Genomic DNA, 24,328 nt, shown 5'->3' with positions numbered 1-24,328 from the left:
TGTAGTATCTGTACTAGTGTCTATAGTGTCTGTATTATCTGTACTAGTGTCTGTATTATCTTTGCTAGTGTCTGTAGTGTCTGTATTATCTGTACCAGTGTCTGCAGTGTCTGTAGTATCTGTACTAGTGTCTATAGTGTCTGTATTATCTGTACTAGTGTCTGTATTATCTGTGCTAGTGTCTGTAGTGTCTGTATTATCTGTACTAGTGTCTGCAGTGTCTGTAGTATCTGTACTAGTGTCTATAGTGTCTGTATTATCTGTACTAGTGTCTGTATTATCTGTGCTAGTGTCTGTAGTGTCTGTATTATCTGTACTAGTGTCTGCAGTGTCTGTAGTATCTGTACTAGTGTCTATAGTGTCTGTATTATCTGTACTAGTGTCTGTAGTATCTGTAGTGTCTGCTGAGCTCTGCCGCTGGGAATAAGTTGCTCTGCACAACATCTCAGTGCTGCTTCACAGTTTATGCCACCTTCGTGCTGGAGTGTTTTTGCACCTGAATGAAAAGTCGCAAATGATGAATATTATAAGGCGCGGTAAAACATTAGGATTGGTAGGATGAATGAGGGAAGCACGGTTATTTTTGCTGTGCGGCTAGTTTGGTGTTTAGTTGCAAAACTGGCCCAAAAACAGTGTGACAGTATGAAAAGGTGCAAAAACAACAGAAAAAACGAGTGTTACATCTCAGATCTCATATCTATAGATATCTACACACACACATTGGGGGTAAGTAACATTTGTCAGTCAGGGACCTGCAAAAAAAAGAAAGGTGAAGACAAATATCTTCCAGCAAGTTCCTACAAGCCATCCAGCTTTCTGTTCCGGGAAAGCTGGGTGATAACCTTTTCATAATTGAAACTCTCCCAGGACTGAGATCCGAGCACTGTAGGATATTTGAGTCTGTTCCTATTTTACGACCCGCGTCTTTCCAATCCATCAGGAGCAGGGGAAGTCAGACATCTAGGTGTCTTATATGGGAGGCCATAAAAGCAGCCCTAGTATATGGAGCGCTGAGGAGCCGGGGGACCCTCTTATTACTCCCAAACTCTAAGACGTAGAGGAAAAGAGGATGATATTAACCCTTATTAAAAAATTCTCTCTGTCAACAAGCGAGGGGGGCAGCCGGCCTGAAATATGCCTGTGATTTCACCAAAATCCCAAACCAGATGTTTTGAGCAGTAATAAAGGGGCGAGTAATTTCACGAAGGGGAGGAAACCATCAGCACAGCCGCGCTTTCCATTACAGTGACCTGTCCCGAGCATGTTCTTGTTAATGGGATGACCAGCTGTGATCCTCTGTAACAGAAGGCAGCAAAATGTCCTGCGCTCAACATCAGCGCTTGTGCGGCCCGAGGACCGGGAGCCAGAACTCACCGGAGCGACAAATGGGAGCGCGCCCCACCCACAGGGTGTTGCACCATTGCCATCAGTCAACATTTACAGCTTTTATTATATTTTGTAAAGTATATTTGCTGATATAAACCTCCTATGTCGTTGTAGTAGTTGCCATGGTTCCAGACTACAAATAATCTCTGTGTGTAGTCAGCCAGTTATTATGGGCAGCACGGTGGCTGAGTGAATAGCACTTCTGCCTTGCAGCGCTGGGGTCCTAGGTTTAAATCCCATTCAGGTCAACATCTGCAAAGAGTTTGTATGTTCTCTCCATGTTTGTGTAGGTTTCCTCCAGGTCCTCCGGTTTCCTCCCACACTCCAAAAACATACTGGTAGGTTGATTAGATTGTGAGCCCCATTGGAGACAGGGACCAGTTTGACATGCTTTGTGCAGCGCTGCGGAATCTGTGTGCGCTATATACATAAAGAAATTATTATTATTCCTTTAAATATTTACTTCTTGTACTTTAAGGTTCATCTGCATTACATGGAAAGGTGTGTGCACCACTGTATTATCTGACTACACATGGTTCATTTGTTTTTTTACTGCAAACATAAGTCTGCATGGAAGCTGCATACACAAAATGATGAATGGGTCTAGGATGTACATAATGTAAGTCAGCCCTGTGATCATGTAGTTACTCAGCCATGTGTTATTCTAGAGGCGGATAGAACAAGTAGATTTAGATTCGTACTACATAAGGTTTGTATGTGGTTTGTAGCTATGGAGTAACATGGGGCCGCATGAAAGCTGAATACTCAAAATCAGGGGCGGACTGGCCATTGTACCCACCGGGAATTTTCCCGGTGGGCCGGTCGGTCCTGGGCCGGTCTAGGTCCGGTCCGGAGCTGGTGCGGGGCCGGTCCGCACTCCCTAAAACTTTTCACATAATCTATAGTACCTGCATCGTACGATGCAGGTACTATTGATTAGTACACAGACGCAGCGCAGCACCGCTGCTTCTGCGTCTGTGTATACACCCAGCTACACAGGTTGTGCAATCGACGTCATTGCGCGACCTGTGTAGCGTGGAGTAGGCTGACTTACCAGCTGTCAGCTGTCGCCGGCCTCCGTGTAGCTCCGCGGCTTGGTGTGGAGGCGCGGAGCAGTGACGTCACTATCCCGCGCCTCTACACCAAGCCACCGAGGAAGACGGGAAGAAACTGCACCAAAGGGGTGAGTATGATGTTTTTTTTTTTAAATTACAGAACGGGGGGCATTATTTATATGTCTGGGGAGGGGGGCTGCATTATTCTATATTTGGGAATGGCAGTGGGCATAAATTATATGTCGGGGGGGGGGGGATTATTGTATATATATAGGGCGGGCAGTGGGCATAAATTATATGTCTGGGGTGGGGGGGGGATTATTGTATATATGGGGCTGGCAGTGGGCATAAATTATATATCTGTGGTGGGGGGAGGCAGGGGGCATTAATTATATGTCTGGGGCAGGGGGGGGCATTATTGTATATATGGGGCTGGCAGTGGGCATTAATTATATGTCTGGGGCAGGGGGGGGCATTATTCTATATCTAGGGCTGGCAGGGGGCATTAATTATATGTCTGGGGCAGGGGGGGGGGCATTATTCTATATCTAGGGCTGGCAGGGGGCATTAATTATATGTCTGGGGTGGGGGGGATTATTGTATATATGGGGCTGGCAGTGGGCATAAATTATATGTCTTGGGTGGGGGGGGATTATTGTATAAATGGGGCTGGCAGTGGGCATAAATTATATATCTGGGGTGGGGGGAGGCAGGGGGCATTAATTATATGTCTGGGGTGGGGGGGATTATTCTATATCTAGGGCTGGCAGTGGGCATTAATTATATGTCTGGGGCGGGGGGCATTATTCTATATCTAGGGCTGGCAGGGGGCATTAATTATATGTCTGGGGCCGGGGGGAATTAATTATATATCTGGGGCTGGCTGGGGTCATTATTTTTATGCCTGGGTCATAGTAGGAGTTCTATCAATACTGGGGTGGGTCGGGGGGGGGGGGGGGGGGGTTAAAGGAGAGAAAGAAGAAATAAATTACCCTTACCATTACAGTGTGTTACATTATGGGGCACTATTTGTGTGGTATTAATATTGTAGGGGGCTCTATTACAGTATTTGGGGCACAGTATTGGTGGTAGCAGAAGAAGGGACAATGGGAAAGTGCAGTACATAAGACGTCTGTGTGGTAAACTCTGCAGGAACGCTGTGTACCTGGAGGAAGAAACAAGGTGATGGTGGAACTAATGGAGAAGATGAGGAACGAATACAATCCGAGGAGACGTCACCTGAGGTCACTGGATGCAATAGGTGAGGATCTCATGTGTTTTCTGTAGTTGTATATGGTAAATACTGATTTTTTTCATGTTCGCTTCTGTGTATATATGTAGTATTATAGTAGTTATATTCCTGTACATAGGGGGCAGTATTATAGTAGTTATATTCCTGTACATAGGGGGCAGTATTATAGTAGTTATATTCCTGTACATAGGTGGTAGTATTATAGTAGTTATAGTCTTGTACATAGCGGGCAGTATTATAGTAGTTATATTCTTGTACATAGAGGGCAGTATTATAGTAGTTATATTCTTGTACATAGGGGCAGTATTATAGTAGTTATATTCCTGTACATAGGTGGTAGTATTATAGTAGTTATAGTCTTGTACATAGGGGGCAGTATTATAGTAGTTATATTCTTGTACATAGGGGGCAGTATTATAGTAGTTATATTCCTGTACATAGGTGGTAGTATTATAGTAGTTATATTCTTGTACATAGGGGGCAGTATTATAGTAGTTATATTCTTGTACATAGGGGGCAGTATTATAGTAGTTATATTCTTGTACATAGGGGGCAGTATTATAGCAGTTATATTCCTGTACATAGGGGGCAGTATTATAGCAGTTATATTCCTGTACATAGGGGGCAGTATTATAGGAGTTATATTCTTGTACATAGGGGGCAGTATTATAGTAGTTATATTCTTGTACATAGGGGGCAGTATTATAGTAGTTATATTCCTGTACAGAGGGGGCAGTATTATAGCAGTTATATTCCTGTACATAGGAGGCAGTATTATAGTAGTTGGCTTGTATATGGGAGAAGGTATTGTAGTAGTTTTATTTTGTATATAGAAGGCAGGATTGAATGTGCTATTGTAGCATTATTCCTGTACATAGGAGGCAGTATCAATATATTCTTTCTCTGAATTCTACATGTATGGCACAGGGGAAAGGTAATTAAGGCATAATTTACTGATCGACAAGTCACATTAGATTCACTTACTAGCAAAAGATGTTCTTGTTTTGCATTAAGGCCATCTACCAACAATTTGTCTGTTATAACCCCACCCACATTATCTGACCACACCCACTTGTTTTGACTCCGCCCATAAGATGGGGCCACTTTTATATTTTTTTCCAGGGCCATTTTAAATTCCCAGTCCGCCCCTGCTCAAAATGATACATTTATGTTTAAATACTTCAATAAAACATTGTAATTAATCACTCATGTGTTACTGTATTGACAATGGATGACCGTGGAATCAGACAACACAAGATTTGTTTCATGTCTAAACCTTGGAGACACTTGTTTGCATGGGAGCTGCGTACCCAAAGTGCTAAGATAGTGATGGCGAACCTTTTAGAGGCCGAGTGCCCAAACTGCAACCCAAAACCCTGCTTATTTATCGCTTGGTGCCAACCAAAAATTAAAGCAGTAACTTATTGCTCCCAGTTAAACAACTTTCAATCATATTGGCCTCCTGAGGACAGCATCACAGTAGAAAGATTGAAAATTTTTATCATTTTAGCTTCTTTCCAGTTCCCTTCTGGGGCCAGTAGGAGGTCCTCCAAAAATAATTCGACCCTGTCTAATTCTCCCTCTTCCTACAGTCCCAAGTAGCAAAGTAAGTATCAAAATATGACTGAAAGCCGCATCTTTTAAGTTGCTTGGGACTGCAGGAAGATTCTTTGAGTTCTGTCTGGTGCGCTGGGGTGATGGTCCGGGTGCCCACAGAAAGAGCTCTGAGTGCCGCCTTTGGCACCCGTGCCATAGGTTCGCCACCACTGTGCTAAGAGATCAGTAAGTTTCCATATTTTCAGACTACATACCAACCCTGTGATTTTTCAGTCATAGGTTATTCCCACAGCGGACAGAGGTTTCATGCATGACTCTGAGTCTGACTACACAAGGTTTGTTTGTTGTCTGTAATCGTGGAGACACATAAGTTTGCATGCAAGATGCATACACAAAATCGAAGAGATCAGTAAGTCTCCAAATTTTCAGATTAGAATCAAACTCCGTGGATGGTTTTCATGTGTTAATCCAGACAGAGAGGTGTAATGCATGACTTTAAACCGGACTACTAAGGAGGGTCTGACTACACAAGGTTTGTTTGTTGTCTGTTACTATGGAAACAAACAGGTCTGCATTAGAGTTGCATACCCCAAACTCTAGAAGAACCGTGTTTGTCCATGTTAACAGACTACAGATGAATAAGTCATGTGCTACTCCCATTGCAGATAGAGGTTTGATGCGTGACCGTAGAATCAGACTACGCATTTAGTTTGTTGTATGTATCCATGGAGATACATAGGTCTGCATGGAAGCTGCAAACCCAAAATCTAAGAGATCAGTAGGTCTCCATATTTAAAGACTACAAACTAACTCTGTGGATGGTTTTCACGTGTTTCTCCAGGCTCAGACAGAGAAGTGTAATGCATGACCTTAACCTAACTACTAAGGAGGGTCTGACTACACAAGGTTTATTTGTTGTCTGTAACTATGGAAACACACATGTCTGCATTGGAGGTGCATACCCCAAATTCTAGAAGAACTGTGTTTGTCCAGACTAAGATTATTAAATCGTGTGTTACACCCATGACCAGACTTTACATCTTGTTTGTTATGTATCCATGGAGACACATAGGTCTGCATACAAGATGCATACCCAAAACGTAAGTAGATAATATTAAAATTAATATCTTTGCTTCATCTTTATGAACCTAAACTTCACTGGGGTAGCAAGAAAACCTTCATCCCTTTAAAGCAAGTAGCTGTCACTTTAAAACTCCCAATGCATCTGCGAGCGGTCCGCCTGTATCCCCCCTGCACTATCTCCTAGTTCGCTGCTTCTCACATTGTTGCGGAGAAGAGTTTGGCATCACTTTCACTTCTCACAAGTTCTGATTACAGATGAATTAAAACCACAAACTCTGCTGCGGTGGGTGATGCTCTGGCATCTTGGCGCCACAGAGAAGTGGCCATCAGAGGGATGCGCGGTGCTCATACCCAGTGCCAACACATCCGGAGCGTACCCATCTAGCCGTCCATGCCACTGAGTGATGCGCCTCCTCACTCCTCTGCCCATCCTGAGCTTTCCACTTTAAGAACAGAATTCTAGAACTACAGTTCAGACTGACACATCCCCAAGCAGAATGTAACACAGTCATATGAGTGTACAAGGCGGCACGGAAACTTCTGTGCTATTCTTATCTGTACAGTGGCCAATTCAGGTGCTTAACGGGACAAAGTTATTTTTGAGGAAATCTGCAACCAAAATGTTTGTTTAGCTCTTCTGTAATTATCAATGAATAGCGGCTTGTTTCGGAGGACTCCATGACACGTGGCCGACGTTTGATGATCGGTTTTATAGTCTGGGGTTTTCCGCATTAGTTAGAGGATGTAAAGGGACATAAAAAACTTTCCTTGTTTCTTTTTTACCAGATTTTCATAACTTGGTCGTTAAGATTTTGGATAAAGCGGAACTCTTTCTTAAAGGGGAAATACACCTTTAAATGGGGTCTGGAAATCTCACTAGTTATGTCCAAAAGTTACCAGCTCCAATGAGTATAATGGGCTACACCAACTACTATAGGGGAGTGCACTTAAATAATGGAGTACATTTACTAAGGGTCCGAACACCGCATTTTCGTCGGGTTTCCCGAATATTTCCGTTTTGCGCTGAATTGCCCTCAGTTTTTGATGCACGCGATCGGATCTTTGCATGACCCATGGTGCTTGGCACCAATGTCTTTTGGCTCTATAATGGCCACCACCTGCACCTGGACATTTTCAAGAGGTAGTGACCTGGTCGTCTGCCTGCAGAGAAGTCCAGAATTCAGCATAGGGGTCGAAGGGTGAAATCCTCACAGTTGCCCAAATCCAAACCGGTTGGGTGACACAGTGGGCTTGATACATTTAGGAGGCTAACAATAACTTTAAAAATGCCACATTGAGTAACAGGTCATTGGCCAAGGACAAGTGGGGCACTAAACTATCAGCACCCAAATGACGGACATAACAGGAGCTCAGGGAAGGAGGGACATTATGGAGGTGAGAACTTTTTGAGTCTTCTTCATGTGATGGATGAGTGAAGGACCTGTTTGGTATGATCCAAGTGCGGGAGGGTTAATTATAATGATATCATTGTACCCCATTAGGTCCCTTAAATAAGCCAAGTCCCTGGTGGTTGCGGAACAAGTCTGATACTTTAAGTCTCAGTGGCCCCACCGGTTCCATCAATGACCCAAACTTGTGTTTCTGGATGAAATCCATCTTCTGCTTCAGGACAGGGAATAATAAGAGATGCTCTGTGTCTCAGGTCCCTCTTGTCCCCTGACATTGTCCCTGGCCAGGACTATGAGCTCCGCGTCTACTCTAGTAAAGTCAATGACAGCATGAGAGAGCAATGCCTGCGGAAGGTCTGGGAAGGAATTCTAGACTCCTCCGGCCGCCCGCCGCCGCAGTCCTTGTTAAGCCATCAAGTCTGTTTTTCTTTGAATGGGAAATAAAGAAGTGATTTGGTCCCTGAAGGAAGATGTGAAGATTGGGTTTCTGTGCAGGCATGCTGTTGTGGCCAGAATTTTTTGGGACTTGCATAGTGTCTGTGTCTTGTACCTGCAACGAGTAATATATGTAAATCGATTTTTGTAGGAGCCTTGAGCCTCAGCATCTACCAGGCAAAACAGAAAAGACCCAAAATAGACGTCTGATAACTGTGTATATGTAATTATCTACCAATCTATTTATCTAATAACTCATTATCTATCTCCTATCTATCTATCTATCTATCTATCTCATAATCTATCTATCTATCTCATATCTATCTATCTATCTATCTATCTATCTATCTCCTATCTATCTATCTATCTATCTATCTATCTCATATCTATCTATCTATCTATCTATCTATCTCCTATCTATCTATCTATCTATCTATCTATCTATCTATCTATCTATCTATCTATCTCATATCTATCTATCTATCTATCTATCTATCTATCTCATATCTATCTATCTCCTATCTATCTATCTATCTATCTCATATCTATCTATCTATCTATCTATCTATCTATCTATCTATCTCCTATCTATCTATCTATCTATCTATCTCATATCTATCTATCTATCTATCTATCTATCTATCTCCTATCTATCTATCTATCTATCTATCTATCTCCTATCTATCTATCTATCTATCTATCTATCTATCTATCTCATATCTATCTATATACTTTTAAATAAGGTGCGTGGATAGAAACCATGGAAAATTAAGAAAAAAATAGGAAAAAGTGATTGCGTAATTCACTTGATAAATAGCCCCCACAGTAATTATTTCTTTTTTTTTTAATCTTTTGAGTGTCCCTTCTGCTCTTCTCTTGTGATTTAGGAGACACCGCGGGGTCAGTCAGTGTGATTTCTACAATCTGCGTTAAATTGGATAGAAACTGGTGAAAATAGGATTAGAAATCCCAGGAGAACAGAAGGAGAAATTCCAAAAAAGACACTGCTGTCATGTGAGACGACCATTTAAGGGATCCCCTGACTCTCACACTTTCTTCCCAAATCTTGTATGGAGTTAGACTTGACCCCACTAGATTTAGGGTTGTGCTGGGTCCTAATGACCTTGGATGACCTTTCTCCATAGACTTGTGGTGACTCTCCGCACCTCTGGTGACTGCGTTACGATGCGCTATAATACCGCTCAGGTTGTGTTGACATAAAATATGAGGGATGAGATTATTAATGGAGGAAAAGTCGCTCATCCGGTTCTTCCTGTCCGGACACTGTCTATGGGAATGTGCCTCGTCATATGGAGGAGGGATGAGCAGCGATTGGTGGAGAATACGGGCAGCAGACATCGCCTCAGGCGGAAAATACACCGGGAAACCTACAAGGAAACCACCAAGGGATTTATGTGAAGGCTCTATGATTGTACATGGTTGGCAGGAATATATGGCCAGGAGGGCTAGTGTTTAGTGCAGACATTGTGGTGTTCAGTATGGTTGGACATTGGGGTGGAGGACATTCACTAAATGTGATGCAGGGACTGTCATTATGGTGCACAAATATGGTGCAGTAATTTAATCAGGATGGTAGTTTTTGGCACAAGGGGTTAACAATTTGGTCAGGAAGCGAAAAGCACAGGAAAACTATAGGGATGACCAAGCTGTGCCCAAAGTGAGTGACCCAAAAAATTACTGACATGGCAGCAGTGTTCCCCTTATACAAGCAGAAGAGTGAGGACTCTGCAGCAGGTCGGCCACTCTCATCCAGCTGTAACCCCCCGTATAGCGCTATAGATAAATACTGCCATATAGTTCCTGCAGCAGACTGATCATTCCTCCAGACATCGCCGGCAGACTTCAAACAAAACCAAATTATTTCATCTCATCTTAAACCAGTGGAAATCCCCTTGAAATACGTCCCAGAGTTCAGATATGAGTGGATGTATTGGATCTCAGCCAAATGCTGATTACCTCCATTCCAGCACCGCTCCTGCCCCGCAGCAGTAGTATATGAGTATTATATATATATCCAGCAACGCTTATATGTCATAGCCTTTTTATTGTTTAATGGCTACAGCTCCAGACTTTTAGTTGTGGCTGTGTCTGGTATTGAATTTCACAGGAATGGCCCCCAGTGAGGAGTGGCCCCTCACTATTATGTATACATGGCTTGGCTGAGGGTGCAAGTACATTCAAATGATGAGGAGGTCACACATGACCAACACAATCTTCTATGGAAGTATGGACGAATATTACAGGGAGGGGCGGGGCTATGAACTAGCCCATAGCACAGCAAGGTGAGGACACACCCTCAGTACAATCCTGGAATATTAATCTATATATCACAGTCCTGCTGCTACTAACAACATACAGAAAGGTCTGATAACACATCTCTCCAGGGACAATACATAACACTGGCTGGAGAGAGCACAGAGCACAGCAGTGTGAGGACACGCCCCAGTGCAATCCTGAAATATAAATCCATATATCACAGTCCTGCTGCTACTAACAACATACACAAAGGTGTAATAACACATCTCACCAGGGACAATACAGAACACTGGCTGCTGTCTAGATTGTAACACCTCCCTTTAAGAATAGGTCATGATTGTCACAGCCACAGAAATCCCCTTTAACACGAGATTAAGTTGTTGCTGTTCACACAGATCCTCCTGACTTTGATGTGCTAATGTTATGTATATACGGATTATATCCTCACCTGGGACAATATTTAGCAGCGCACCCCGGGGCGGGAGACGGGTAATGGCGGTTTGTACGTCTGGAGATGAAAAGATCCTTATTAATAATGTCTTAAAATTGGACGTTCATCACGAGATTTGAGGCTTACAAGGATTTTCCAGGAAATGTAGAAATGTGTATTTAGATGAAAACAAAATATAGATGGGACCCCCCCCCCCCACATCTCCCCTTATATCTATAGTGACACCTCGTACTATGTCGCCATATTGGTTTGTAGTCATGTGAGGGCTGCAGGATCAGACTACACTCAAGGGCACAGGACAGGAACACGCTGACACTTGGGGGGGCAGGACAGGGACACGCTGACACTTGGGGGGACAGGACACGGACATGCTGACACTTGGGGGGGCAGGACAGGGACACGCTGACACTTGGGGGGAAAGGACAGGGACACGCTGACACTTGGGGGACAGGACAGGGACACGCTGACACTTGGGGGACAGGACAGGGACACGCTGACACTTGGGGGGACAGGGACACGCTGACACTTGGGGGACAGGACAGGGACACGCTGACACTTGGGGGGACAGGGACACGCTGACACTTGGGGGACAGGACAGGGACACGCTGACACTTGGGGGGACAGGACAGGGACACACTGACACTTGGGGGGACAGGACAGGGACACGCTGACACTTGGGGGGACAGGATAGGGACACGCTGACACTTGGGGGGACAGGACAGGGACACGCTGACACTTGGGGGGAAAGGACAGGGACACGCTGACACTTGGGGGACAGGACAGGGACACGCTGACACTTGGGGGGACAGGGACACGCTGACACTTGGGGGGACAGGACAGGGACACGCTGACACTTGGGGGGACAGGACAGGGACACGCTGACACTTGGGGGGACAGGACAGGGACACGCTGACACTTGGGGGGACAGGGACACGCTGACACTTGGGGGGACAGGACAGGGACACGCTGACACCTGGGTAACAGATTGTCTTTCCCCAGTCTCTCCATTTTGGGTAATTAGTGACTATATTGCTCTGACATGTTTAACCCCCTGCATTCCCCCCTGGATTGTGCACCTGCACCCCACTATGGCCGCACATACATATACATTAGCGGTGACTTCCCCATCAGCTGGGGGCTCTGGCTTTGTCCTGTGTGGGAATCCTGCAGGACTTTTTATAGTCCCCACCTGCATAGCAACGCGAGGTCAGGGAGGGAGAGGAGACCCCGTCCCTTTATTCAGTGATGTAACACAGATGAATGATGGGGCCGCTGGGTGACACTTCCCAACAAGAGAGCGGGTCAGGTGGGGGCTGGGTGACATCACAACATCCTGCCTGATTCAGGGTGTGCAAATGAGCCTCTGCGCATATTATCTGTATGGAGATTGATCCGCGGCTCCCAGCCTCATTTATCAGGACAGGATTCAGCTGCTCTTATGTACATGATGTTATACTCCCCATACAGATAATACACATCACATTTCAAATTGTTACTTTAATTCCTACCCCCCAGACGACAGCGAGTAGCCCGAAATTTGCTATTCTCTGCCCAATTTATGGTTTGGTTCACAAGAACCTCCCACCGAAACTGTAGCGGTTATATAGACGTTTATAAGATTTGTTTATGACGTCATCTAGCTTAGTGTGGGCGCATAAAATATAGGCTAAAAAGATACAGACTTTGCCTAAAAAGAGGATTTTAATAAAATTTTACAATATTTTACATATATAATATTATAAATTGTTGTAATAAGTTTTGCATTTCATGAGCTCTCCTCCGTTTTCCAAACTAGTGGACATTTTAACACAGCTTTGGATATGATTGGAGAAATTTTCAAGAAATTACCATACATACTCGAGTATAAGCCTAGTTTTTCAGCACAAAAAATGTGCTGAAAAACGCAAACTCGGCTTATACTCGAGTAAAAAAACTCAACTTTCTGGGTGCTCCTGCTGCTGGCTATATACTGGGGCAGGGGGCTGGCTATATAGTGGGGCAGAGGGCTGGATATATACTGGGGGCTTTGGGCTGGCAGGCTATATACTGGGGGCAGGTGCTGGCTATATACTATGGGGCAGGGACCGGCAGGCTATATACTGGGGAGGCTGTGACCAATGCATTTCCCCAACCTCGGCTTATACTCGAGTCAATAGGTTTTCCCAGGTTTTTGTGGTGAAATTAGGGGTTTCGGCTTATACTTGGTCGGCTTATACTCGAGTATATATGGTCACGGTAACCAAGTCACAAAAAAAATAATCTTTCACTTGCCTATAGGTCTTGCCTGGTACTGAAGTTCTGCGTTATAGAAATGGATGGGGATACGCTGCAATACCCGCATCCAACCAATCACCATGTGCAGGGCTTTACTTTTTTGGACAAAAGCTCCTGTGTTTTTCTAATCGTTGGCCTATTACGGTCAATTTCCCATTGTTTTTACTTATCTCTATTAGTTATTGTCACATTTGATTCCCTTTCCTCGTTTACTTATGATAACAACTTCCATAATCGTAAATTCTAAAAAAAAAAAAATGTATAAAAAAAAAAAAAATTCCACTCTTCCACGTCGGATGATGTATCCCTCATAGTCATGACACACAATTAATAGGATTTGTCTCTATTTATGGGGAAGTAGAGGTCGCCGCTCCCCGGTTGTGCAGGTGGGTGCTAGACAATGGGCCTTCTATCATAGAGTCCGACCAAAATTCCCAAATAAATCCAATAAACAAGAAGAACAAGCGGGTCCTGTTACCAGATCTGCGTGGATTTGGTGGCGGCCATTATGGGATATTCCCCCTCTGATATCAGGAAGAGGATAAGAAAGGTATTGTGTGGATGCGGGCGGCAAACGGGGGGTTAAAGGAGCGACCGATGACATCATCATTGTCTTCTACTTCCTACTTGAAAATAACCTTAACATTTGCTCTGACTCCTCTGCCAAATCTTCCTTCCTTTTAAGTGACAGCAAACATTGGAAAAGCAAATATTCTTATTGCAATGTGGGACTTCTCAGAAATGAGCTCAGAGCCTGGCGAGGGAGCGGCCACCGCCAGGCAGAATTTTTTGGAAATTTGAAATTTGTTTTTGTCTTAACCGATTAAGAATTTTTTGAGTTTGAGAGACGCCCAAGAGTAGGTCGTGAGCTTAAAGTCATGTGTGTCATAGTAACCACTGTGGACGGTTTTTGGCTGGTGGAGAGGAAGACACCCACTTGGGTAACCACCGGCAAATATTTGTGGGCAGGGGTGGAGGATCCCATCCATGCCCTACTTTTTTATAACAAGTCTGGAGCTCCAGGGATGTTTAGAAACCAAAGATAGTAAGAGTTGTGGCCTAATTTTACCATGTGGACAACCCCCCCCATTAGTCATGGGCAAGATGGCGACTCCAGGACATGACAAGCCACGGAATGTGTCCACCACATGGAATATACTTTCCATCATTGTAGATTTGCTATAGGATCATGACACTGGGGTATCTTGCCCCAAACTTGGGTGCGTCTTGGGAAACCCAACATTTGAGTCAACAGGGTGACCTTCTTCAAGACGGCTTGAAAAGACTTCATAGCTATCATTCTACACAATAGTATTTTGACCTTCTTCAAAGCTTCTCTGGTCAGGAAATGACCATCATGAGAGGACAATAAACTAATACCTACAGTTTTTATATAATTTTTAAGTTTTCTTTCTTTGGTCCAAAAGCAATCGATAAAAACCATAGATATACATTTATGGACAGTTTTTGACCAAGGCCAGGTCTGACATATTATTTGGCCATATTCCAGCCATATTATTGTACAAGATCCAAGGCATCCATGCAATTTCTAACTTGTATAGCCACCAGAGGACGTAGTTTCAAAAAAGTTGACATGGTAACTTCTGGCAACCAATCAGATTTCTTCTCTATATTCAAAATGGCCTCCAAGAGTCAGAATCTTGTTGGATGTTAAGGACGCCCAATCTACTTATACTTTCCTAGATTTTGGATACATTTAGCTAAAAAAATAACTTCATTCAAAAATAGTTAATAAAAAATATTCAATATTTTTCGAACAAAAAAGATGCTGAAATTATATGTCTAAATTATTGACAAATTAGACTTTATTCAGAATCACTTTTTTGCATACAATTAATTTTTTTTTTTGTAAACAAGCAAAAAATGGGTTAAATCCGTCTTGCCTGTTATTAGGTTCTTGGCAATCACGTTATAAAAACTTGGCAGAGACGACCGTCGCTGAACCACCTCTGAATCAGACGCGATGGAACGGGCTTAATGCTGGCACCATGAAGGTGTGGGAATACTCAATTTTGTCTTTTCTGCCCAAAATTCCAAAATATCATCCCAAATATATGACACCATGCGGCTCATCGATAACTACGGTAACTCTTCATTCACAAGTCTGAGGATGAAAAAAAATCTTGTAGTATTTTCTGACAGTTTTTTTTATATTTTCAGTCATTTTTATCTATATTATTTAGGTTTTATATATACAGGCGGTCCCCTACTTAAGGACACCTGACTTACAGACAACCCATAGTTACAGACAGACCCCTCTGACCTCTGGTGAAGCTTTCTGAATGCTTTACTATAGTCCCAGACTGCAATGATCAGCTGTAAGGTGTCTGTAATGAAGCTTTATTGATAATCCTTGGTCCCATCACACCAAAAAATGTTTAAACTCCAATTGTCACTGGGGCCAAATTTTTTTTGGTCTGGATCTACAATTATAAAATATACAGTTTCGACTTACATACAAATTCAACTTAAGAACAAACCTCCAGACCCTATGTTGTACGTAACTCGGGGACTACCTGTATATATATATATATATATATATATATATATATATATATATATATATATATATGTATGTATAATATATTAGTAAGGTTGATTAATTATTAAAAAATAATCAGAGCAAATTACAGCAACACAAAATAGACAATAATAGAATAGAAAATAATAAATATGCAATCAATAAAGATATATTTTTCAAAAAATCTATGGACAAAAAATCTAAATATACAAATACAAACATATATAAAATGAATATATTAATTATTCTATGGGGCACATTTACTTACCCAGTCCATTCGCGTTCCAGCGGCGGCTTCTCTGACGAGCGTTCGGCTCTTCCGGCGATTCATGAAGATCCTGCGCCCGATGTCCACCAGGTGTCGCTGCTGCGCTGAAGTCCACCGAGGTGCCCCGGAGTTCATCGTCTTCATCGTGGTGCATGTGAGTATGGCCCGTGCGACCAATTTTTTTTTAAAAATGCGGCAGTTTTTCCGAATCCGTCGGGTTTCCGTTCGGCCACGCCCCCCTATTTCCGTTGCGTGCATGCCAGCACCGATGCGACACAAACCGATCGCGTGCGCCAAAATCCCGGGGCAATTCAGGGGAAATCGGCGCAAATCGGAAATATTCGGGTAACACGCCGGAAAAACGCGAATAGGGCGCTTAGTAAATGACCCCCTATACGTATAATATTTCTCAAATTCCATATGTGTTATAAATAATTATAACGAAAGTCATAATAAAAGTAAACAATGAAAATAATGTATAAAATAATAATTATTATATTTATAGATAATTATAAAGATATAAGTGGAGGATGTATAAATAAAAATTCTATGTGATTGTAAAAAAAAATCTGAATACAGGATTGTATTAAAATGAGAACAAAATCTCAAAAAGAAAACTAAAAAAAAATCCCAGATTTTTTTATTTTGAGATATAACATGTTATTATAGTTGGGTTGGAATATCTTTTCCTATTATTCTGTATATTTTATTTGTGCTTTCTTTTACCTTATTTGTGTTTTCTGTGTGTGTTGGGCGTCTCTATGGACAAGACAGGAAGGGATTATGTGATCGGGCCGGTAGGGCTCTCTGGATGGAGGTGAGGCCGCTCGCTGTTGTGTGATACCCCTGGGAAGGTTTCTCCTTTTCTAGGCGTCTTCGCTGAGAGAAAATGTAAGTCGCCATAGCAACCTCCTGAGTCTTTGGCCTAGAGGTATGAAGAGGCCTAGTTTCTAGAGAGAACGGCACCTTGTGCCCTGTCTGTCCGGGACGCGCCGCACACCCTGTAATATTATAGCACTTTTTGCTGAAATTTTAACAACCTACATGAAAGCCGATAGTTTTACTTACGTAATAAAAGAATTTAGCTGGAAAAGAAGGTTATTTGCGGTAAATAGTAGATGACATTTTATGATCTGACTGCTCCTGACTCAGCAAATATTTCTACATATTAACTTTTTTATGTTGAATTTTTAGATTTTATCCGCTTTTGGGTAAACTTTTTGATGATCCAACATGGCTGCCAATACAGCCCCCCCCCTCCTGCCTCATTAAACACTGATATCTTTGTATTGATTTTACCAGAGAAAATTGGGAACCCCTTTGAACAAACAGGCCCAAAACAGGTGTTTTTGGGAAGTTTTATGGATATTGAATGGGCCTGGCGTATGTTTTCAGCGACCTGTATATAACTGGCTGACATGGGACTGATCATGTGACACTCAGACCTACTAGGGTATGCTTCTAGTAGGCCCAGTTATGTGTCACCCAGGCCTACGCAAGTTGGTTCTTAACACTTGGGTCTATTGGATTAGGCATCGGGTCGGTCCCACCGTGAGATTTTGAGGTCTACCAGAGTATGGGCCAGGTGTGCCTGACCATATGACATAGAGGCCTCACACAGTAATCACCATGAAGGGCAAATTATGTGTCACCCAGGGCTACCAGTATGGGCAGCAAGTTGGTCCTTCCATTTAACACTTAGGCCTATTGGAGTTGGCATTGGGTCGGTACCACCATGTGATTCTGAGGACCACTAGAGTACGGGCCAGGTGTGCCTGAACATATGACATACAGGCCCAACACGGTATGCACCATGAAGACCAAATTATGTGTCAACTGGGCCTACCAGGATAGGCACTGAGTTGGTCCTTCCATTTAATTCTTAGGCCTATTGGAGTTGGCATTGGGTCGGTACCACCATGAGATTCTGAGGCCTACCAGAATATGGGCCAGGTTTGCCTTACCATATGACATACAGGCCTCACACAGTAAGCACCAGGTGGCCTGACCATGTGGCACTTGGCTCTACTAGAGCATCACTTGGGCCTAGCAGAGTTAGCCCAACGTGCCACTCTAGTAGGCCCGATCATGGGACCCTGAGGCCTACCAATGAGAAGTTATCAGCAGCCATGGACCATCCTTTGGAGCATCTTCTTACAAGTGATTTTCCAGATTTTAGTAAATCTCCCCCATCATGAAGCCACATTTCTAGATCTGTAGGTTGACGCCTCAGCAGATTTTACACTTTTTTTTGGCTCTCCTTGAAGAAGAAGATGAAGGGGTTACACGAGGATGTGAAAATGTCATCTCCATCCCAGCGTAGCGGTGCGTCCCGGGAATACAGGACGGCACATCATGCAGAGATCTCTTACCTCATCTGTAATGTTTAGTCTTGCCTTGTCAGCAGTTTTTTGACCGTCTTCCAGAAAAGCTTTTAAGTCAGATAGGTCGGAGGCATCGGCGTGATCCCACTGATAGGAGATCCTGGGACAGACAAGATTTACTGGGGCTCACGTTACCTGCCATCACACGGCTATAGACATGGAGATGTCTCCTTCACCATCTCTGGAGTTTTACATGTTCCACAAAGTTTCCTTTTTGTATCAGTTCTAAGTTGTTTTGTCTTCTTCTCCAATCACAGCCAAAGCTGCTTCAAAAATTTTGTGAGTTCCACCCACCGTCGGTCATGTGACATAACACCTCGGCATCACGCTAGGGAGATTTGCCCATTCATTGGAGACCCGGAGAGTTGGGTGAAAGTTACGTCACTGGTCACATCCAAAGCTGCACTCGAAGGTCTGGTATGTAGCGTGTTGGCTGTAGCGCATTTTTAGGAAATGTAGGATGTCCATTATATATTCATTCAGCCTGAGCAGTCACATTATCGGATCTTACAGTAACAGGTGGGGGCGGTAGTGACTTAAAAAAACTTCCTTCTGAATTAATTATAGAAAAACAAATAGTGATAAAATAATTGTGAAAAAAATCACATTTGGACAAAATACTCAGGATAATGAGTCAAAGGTTAAATTTGCTTCAAATTTCAAAAAAATGCAATACACTGCAATGCACCTCATGACCAGCAGGTGTCACCGCACAGAGAATTTCAATGATTTACTATTATTATTGCGCTTTATATGTAATTTGTACGTTACACAAGTCAGGAATCTGATATGAGGATGCGGATAAGACCATACATAATTAACCCTAACCATCACGTACATCGCCTCTGATAAACACTCACCACCCCTTTAAACCCTATGATCATATACGACCCCCAGTTCCCAGATACAATCCGTACTTTCCACATTCTCCAATTACTGCTGTCACCTACCTCTAAATTACAGCCAACAGACACTAATTAATACATTGGAAATTAAAGGAAATTTAACTGGGAAATTTCTCTTGACCCCCCCCCCCCCTCCGACCCAGAGGAGCGAAGTATTTGTCTTGGGTTTTGCTGACACCGACTAATATTATACTCACTATTAACTTTAATGACCGGTCATTAACATGCGGAGGGATCTACTAATTGATAGCAATTAACATAATTGCAGCTTCCAATGGTTGTCATATCCAGAGCTCCGGCGAGTGGCGATGTTTCTTTAAGAGGAGCGGCGGTGGAAATATCCGTAACGTGAAATCTAATCTATGGACTATTATGGATTTAGGAGACTGGAGGAAGTGTCATATAATAGGATTATTCTAAATCCGGGGAAAATTAAAGACTATCAAAGGTGATGGATTTAAAGGGGAACTCTGCCTTAAAGGGGACATCCATTATAGGGATAAACTTTTCTCTTATCCACAGAATAGGTTAGAAGTGTCAGATCACATCACCACATATATAAATATAACTTATTTCTACATATAAACCGATTAAAATTTGCTCCCATGATGCACTATGTTTTAAAAAATCCCTTGACTTGGGTGGGGCAGGGCAGTCACATGACATAATTGGTAACTACCAAATGTAGGGGGGGGGGGGGGGGGAATAATGCATTCGATTTTCTGGTACCCACAGTAGAGACGTATAAGAAGGTATCGGAGGGAAAGCTGCTTTATAGAAGAGATTGATCAATTAGATATAATGATTTGGTTAAATATGTAAAAAAAATAAAGTGAATATTTCTATCCCTCAGGACCCTGGCGGTGCCCAAGTCTGGTAGAAAGGCCAAAGCTCACACATGCCGGAGCCCGCCAGCACGTACAAGCCCAGACACCTTATAGACACGGGGCCCTGCTGGTTTATAGTCCCCCCCCCACCTTGCTCCACGGCTGCAGGGACCGGCCTGTCCAACATAAATAGCACCAAGCGCTGCACTTTATTATGTGCCCCAAGCAGCGGGGACTCAGTGTGAGAGCCAGGGGGCAGGAGACTCACAGCTCTGGAGTATAATATAGGATGTAACTCAGGATCAGTACAGGATAAGTAATGTCATGTATGTGCACAGTGACTGCACCAGCAGCAGAATAGTGAGTGCAGCTCTGGGGTATAATACAGGATGTAACTCAGGATCAGTACAGGATAAGTAATGTCATGTATGTACACAGTGACTGCACCAGCAGCAGAATAGTGAGTGCAGCTATGGGGTATAATACAGGATGTAACTCAGGATCAGTACAGGATAAGTAATGTCATGTATGTACACAGTGACTGCACCAGCAGCAGAATAGTGAGTGCAGCTCTGGAGTATAATACAGGATGTAACTCAGGATCAGTACAGGATAAGTAATGTCAGGTATGTACACAGTGACTGCACCAGCAGGTAAGTACAGGTATAGAGCTATCGGTGTGACCCATCTACAAGTAATAAGTAGTTATTACCCCTGGAGATGCCTCTTACTCCCTCTGCTGGTGACACACTATAATTACACTTCACATCTGGCTACTGTCCCTTTAATATCACTTAATCCCAGCATTACATCCCTGTAGGCAGCGGGCAGGCGTTGTGTTTGCGTCTGCATAGTCGGCTCTGGGTCTCCCAGCGTCTGCATCATTAGTACTTACATTTGATGAGGTGTCCTGGCAGCGGAGAAGTGGAATAATCCCTTAGCAAGCATTTACTTATTAAACCCCAGTGGTAGAGGCGTAAGAAGTCATGTGATGTCAGGAGAAGGCAATATCTATACATGGGAAGCTCCGTGCCAGGAATACGTGAAGTCTGGAGATGATGGAGAACGTATGACAGGCCCCCCCCCATAATGCTCCAGGTGACAACTATAGGTCTTGGCCTGACATGCTACAGTCACATTGCTCTGTGCCAGCAGTCATCTGGCCCTGGGTAGGTGGCCCCACTGTTTTGGCCCCAACCAAACTTCTTTTATTGGCACCACAAGAACATTTGGGGCAAAATGTTGTGTTTGGACTTGAAACAGTAAAACTTTTCTTGTGCTCATGAATACTCTCTTTTTGTCTCCAGAAAACACTACTATCAGTGAGGTATGAACATCCATGTGACAGCCCCCAGACAGCACGGAATAAAACAATGGCTTCCTTAAAGGGTATTTTTACCACCATTACCAACTCCATATTTTTGCTTCCCTAAATACCTATCGCTCCACTGGTTCCGGCACAGTTGGAATTTTTCCTCTAAGCCTCACTACTCCCGAGCAATCAGAGACTTTAATTTAACTTCTCAGATGGGCGGTCCTGCAAATGCCTAATTAGCATAAACGTTAAGCCCTGATAACTCGAGAACAGCGGAGACTAGAGAACTGCCCCAGAATCAGATCAGTGACACCTTTTAAAGGATGCAAAGAATTAAGAGTTGTTGTTGGTGATAATATTTCCCCTTTAAGGAGCACACAGCTTGTATTTCTAGTTCCTGTGGACTGTCATGTGGATGTTGAAGTTGGTGAAAGATCGTACTAAAAGGGGGCTTTGGATATGTCATAAATGTCCTACTCTATAGAAAGAAGAGACCTCTGACCTCTAATCCACGGGGAGGTCACATGCGCAGAGCTCTCCACTCACTCCTATGGGACGTATAGGGAACAGTTCATGCACAACCATCTTATCTGTCTGAATGAGGTCCCAACTTGCCAGGATGGTGGAGTTGTAGTTATCCTCCCGTTTCCACATTAGGGAACGTATTATTGCACGTCCTAGCTTCAGGAATATCGTATTATGGAACCTGCTGGCCACGTATGGACACTAAGTGGCCCCCTGCGGCTCAGACTCGGAACTGATTGGGCTAATTAGTATCAGATCTCCTCCCGTTACCTTCACCTTCACCTCTGGCCGGAGCGTTCCCAGCACCCGTATCCTGCTTCCTATGCTCTGTCATGGCGCTCGGCCTCCCCCCGCTCCTTGTTTTATGATAAACATCTGTGTAATACGCTCTCCCCTGAAGCTGACGGAAAGTGACAGCTGCTTTTCGGACTCGCACGTCTCTCCCAATATGTTTTGAGTTACTGAGATCCGGCTGCTGTCCCTCCAGCACCCTGCAGGCACCCGCCAAGAAGATAAATTCATTAAGAGTTTTGTGCATTTCCATCGGGGATTCTGGACCTGGAAATCGGACCGTACCTGGCAGCACGGGGGAAGCATGAGGAGCCACTGTATGGATCATAGGTCACTGTGCCTGGCCACCAGGGGGAGCTCATAGCTATAGACAGCTCCCTGATATTGGGGGTCATTCCATCCCCTCATACTAGGACTCAGGGCCCGGTAGTGCCTCCACTTGTAGGGCAGAAGGGTGTCATCTTACCTCTCTCCTCTCCATAGTAGGTTTTTAGGTACTTTGGAGACAATGGTAGATCCATAAAAGAGGTTTGTGCACCAGGTGCTGGGTGCCATTATAGATGTATCTACCATACATAGAGCTGAGCTGTTGTATCTAAGCCATCATTATAGAGATATCTACCATGGATAGAGCTGAGCTGCTGTATCTAAGCCATCATTATAGATGTATCTACCATACACAGAGCTGAGCTGCTGTATCTAAGCCATCATTACAGAGGTATCTACCATACATAGAGCTGAACTGCTGTATCTAAGCCATCATTAAAGATGTATCTACCATACGTAGAGCTGAGCTGCTGTATCTAAGTTTCCATATAAAAGTTATATACAAAATCTACATCTTCAGGGTTATTACTATTACTGTTCTCATGGTTGTATAGGCTGGTGAACACTCAGTTGATGTTGCATGATGGAGGCCTGAGCCAAAATCTAGCAACAGAGCCTGGGGCCCCTTAAACAGTAGATACTAATGCAATATATTTAAAAGGGTTGGCCACTTTTCAATAAATCTTTTCCATTAGACCAGTCTCTGCATGTACAGTATATGAACCCGTGTCTTTGCTTCCTTTGAGAGCTTCAGCCTTTCCCTGCTCTCACCATACTGCCCTCTGCATATATACACAACCTCCTTTTCACTGCTGTAGGTTGCCCCAATGGCGTCACCCACTGTGTCTCTCTCTCACAGTCCGTCCTCACTGACAGAGACTGGAAGAGGAAGCGGGAGCAGCAGGATGAGTCATAACTCTGCTGCTACAGCTCCTCCTATTCATCAGAGCTCAGACATGTAAACAAAGAATCATAGAGGGGCTGCACACAGCAGAAATGTAAGTAGCAGGACTTACATTTCAGGGATTGTTTGTAAGGCAGTAAAAGCACATGGGAAACTCATGTAAAAGATAGGTATGATTAAACTTCTTTTCACAATGTCTGTTATATATCATCAGAGTGCACAGCACCGTAGATTTTATCTGGTTTCTTCTTCTCATAGGTCCTGCAGGTCTTCAGTATCTGAGGACATATCTGTTCCCGTCCTCTGGAATAATCTCTGATAATATCCTGGCGAGGTAATGGCTCGGGCCGCTGTGTTTTGTGAAGAGACTCTTTGGGGGTGAAGACGTGAGGCGGAGTAATCTGTCCCGACTCTCACCAGACTTCGCTCTCATCCAACTTTCTGTCGCCACTCTATTGTTTTTCAAACAAAATGCCTAATTTTTTGGATTGCCGGCCGGACACTTGGCAGAGCCCCGCACTTTCTTTTCTGCAATATCTCACTTCGGGATTGATAAACCTATTTTATCAGGGACAAAAATCTTAACCTCTGCTGTGGGGCGAACGTCGAGAGCCAGGGGCTGCCGCAACGAATAAGGGTCAGGCCCATGTAATGGTCTCTGACAGTCCTGTTATGATGATGTCGTGGTAAACGTGGCACGACGTGGGGGAGGGGAGGCCGCAGTATACATCACTAAGGGGCTTATTATATTAAATCTTAATATGGGATGTGATTGCTGAGCTTCGGTAGAAAAATGTGACAAAAAAGCCATAAAAAATCTCAACCCAAGTTATAGACCGGGCAGACCTTGGGGTAACTTAG

General features: G+C 43.6%; 1 protein-coding gene across 1 annotated transcript in view; it reads right to left on the bottom strand.

Moving 5' to 3' along the window:
- Positions 1 to 22,307, bottom strand: part of LMF1 (lipase maturation factor 1) — a 299,716-nt gene extending 277,409 nt beyond the window's left edge. Inside the window, exon 1 of the mRNA XM_072119946.1 lies at positions 22,216 to 22,307. Coding sequence (XP_071976047.1) covers positions 22,216 to 22,279 — 64 coding nt within the window. The 5' untranslated portion in view covers positions 22,280 to 22,307. The remainder of the gene's footprint in view (positions 1 to 22,215) is intronic.
- Positions 22,308 to 24,328: the final 2,021 nt, after the last annotated feature.

Source organism: Engystomops pustulosus, chromosome 8, assembly GCF_040894005.1.
Source record: "Engystomops pustulosus chromosome 8, aEngPut4.maternal, whole genome shotgun sequence".
Lineage (NCBI taxonomy): Eukaryota > Metazoa > Chordata > Amphibia > Anura > Leptodactylidae > Engystomops > Engystomops pustulosus.
The sequence above is the reverse complement of the archived record's forward strand: the minus strand, read 5'-3'. Positions and strand labels throughout refer to the sequence as shown.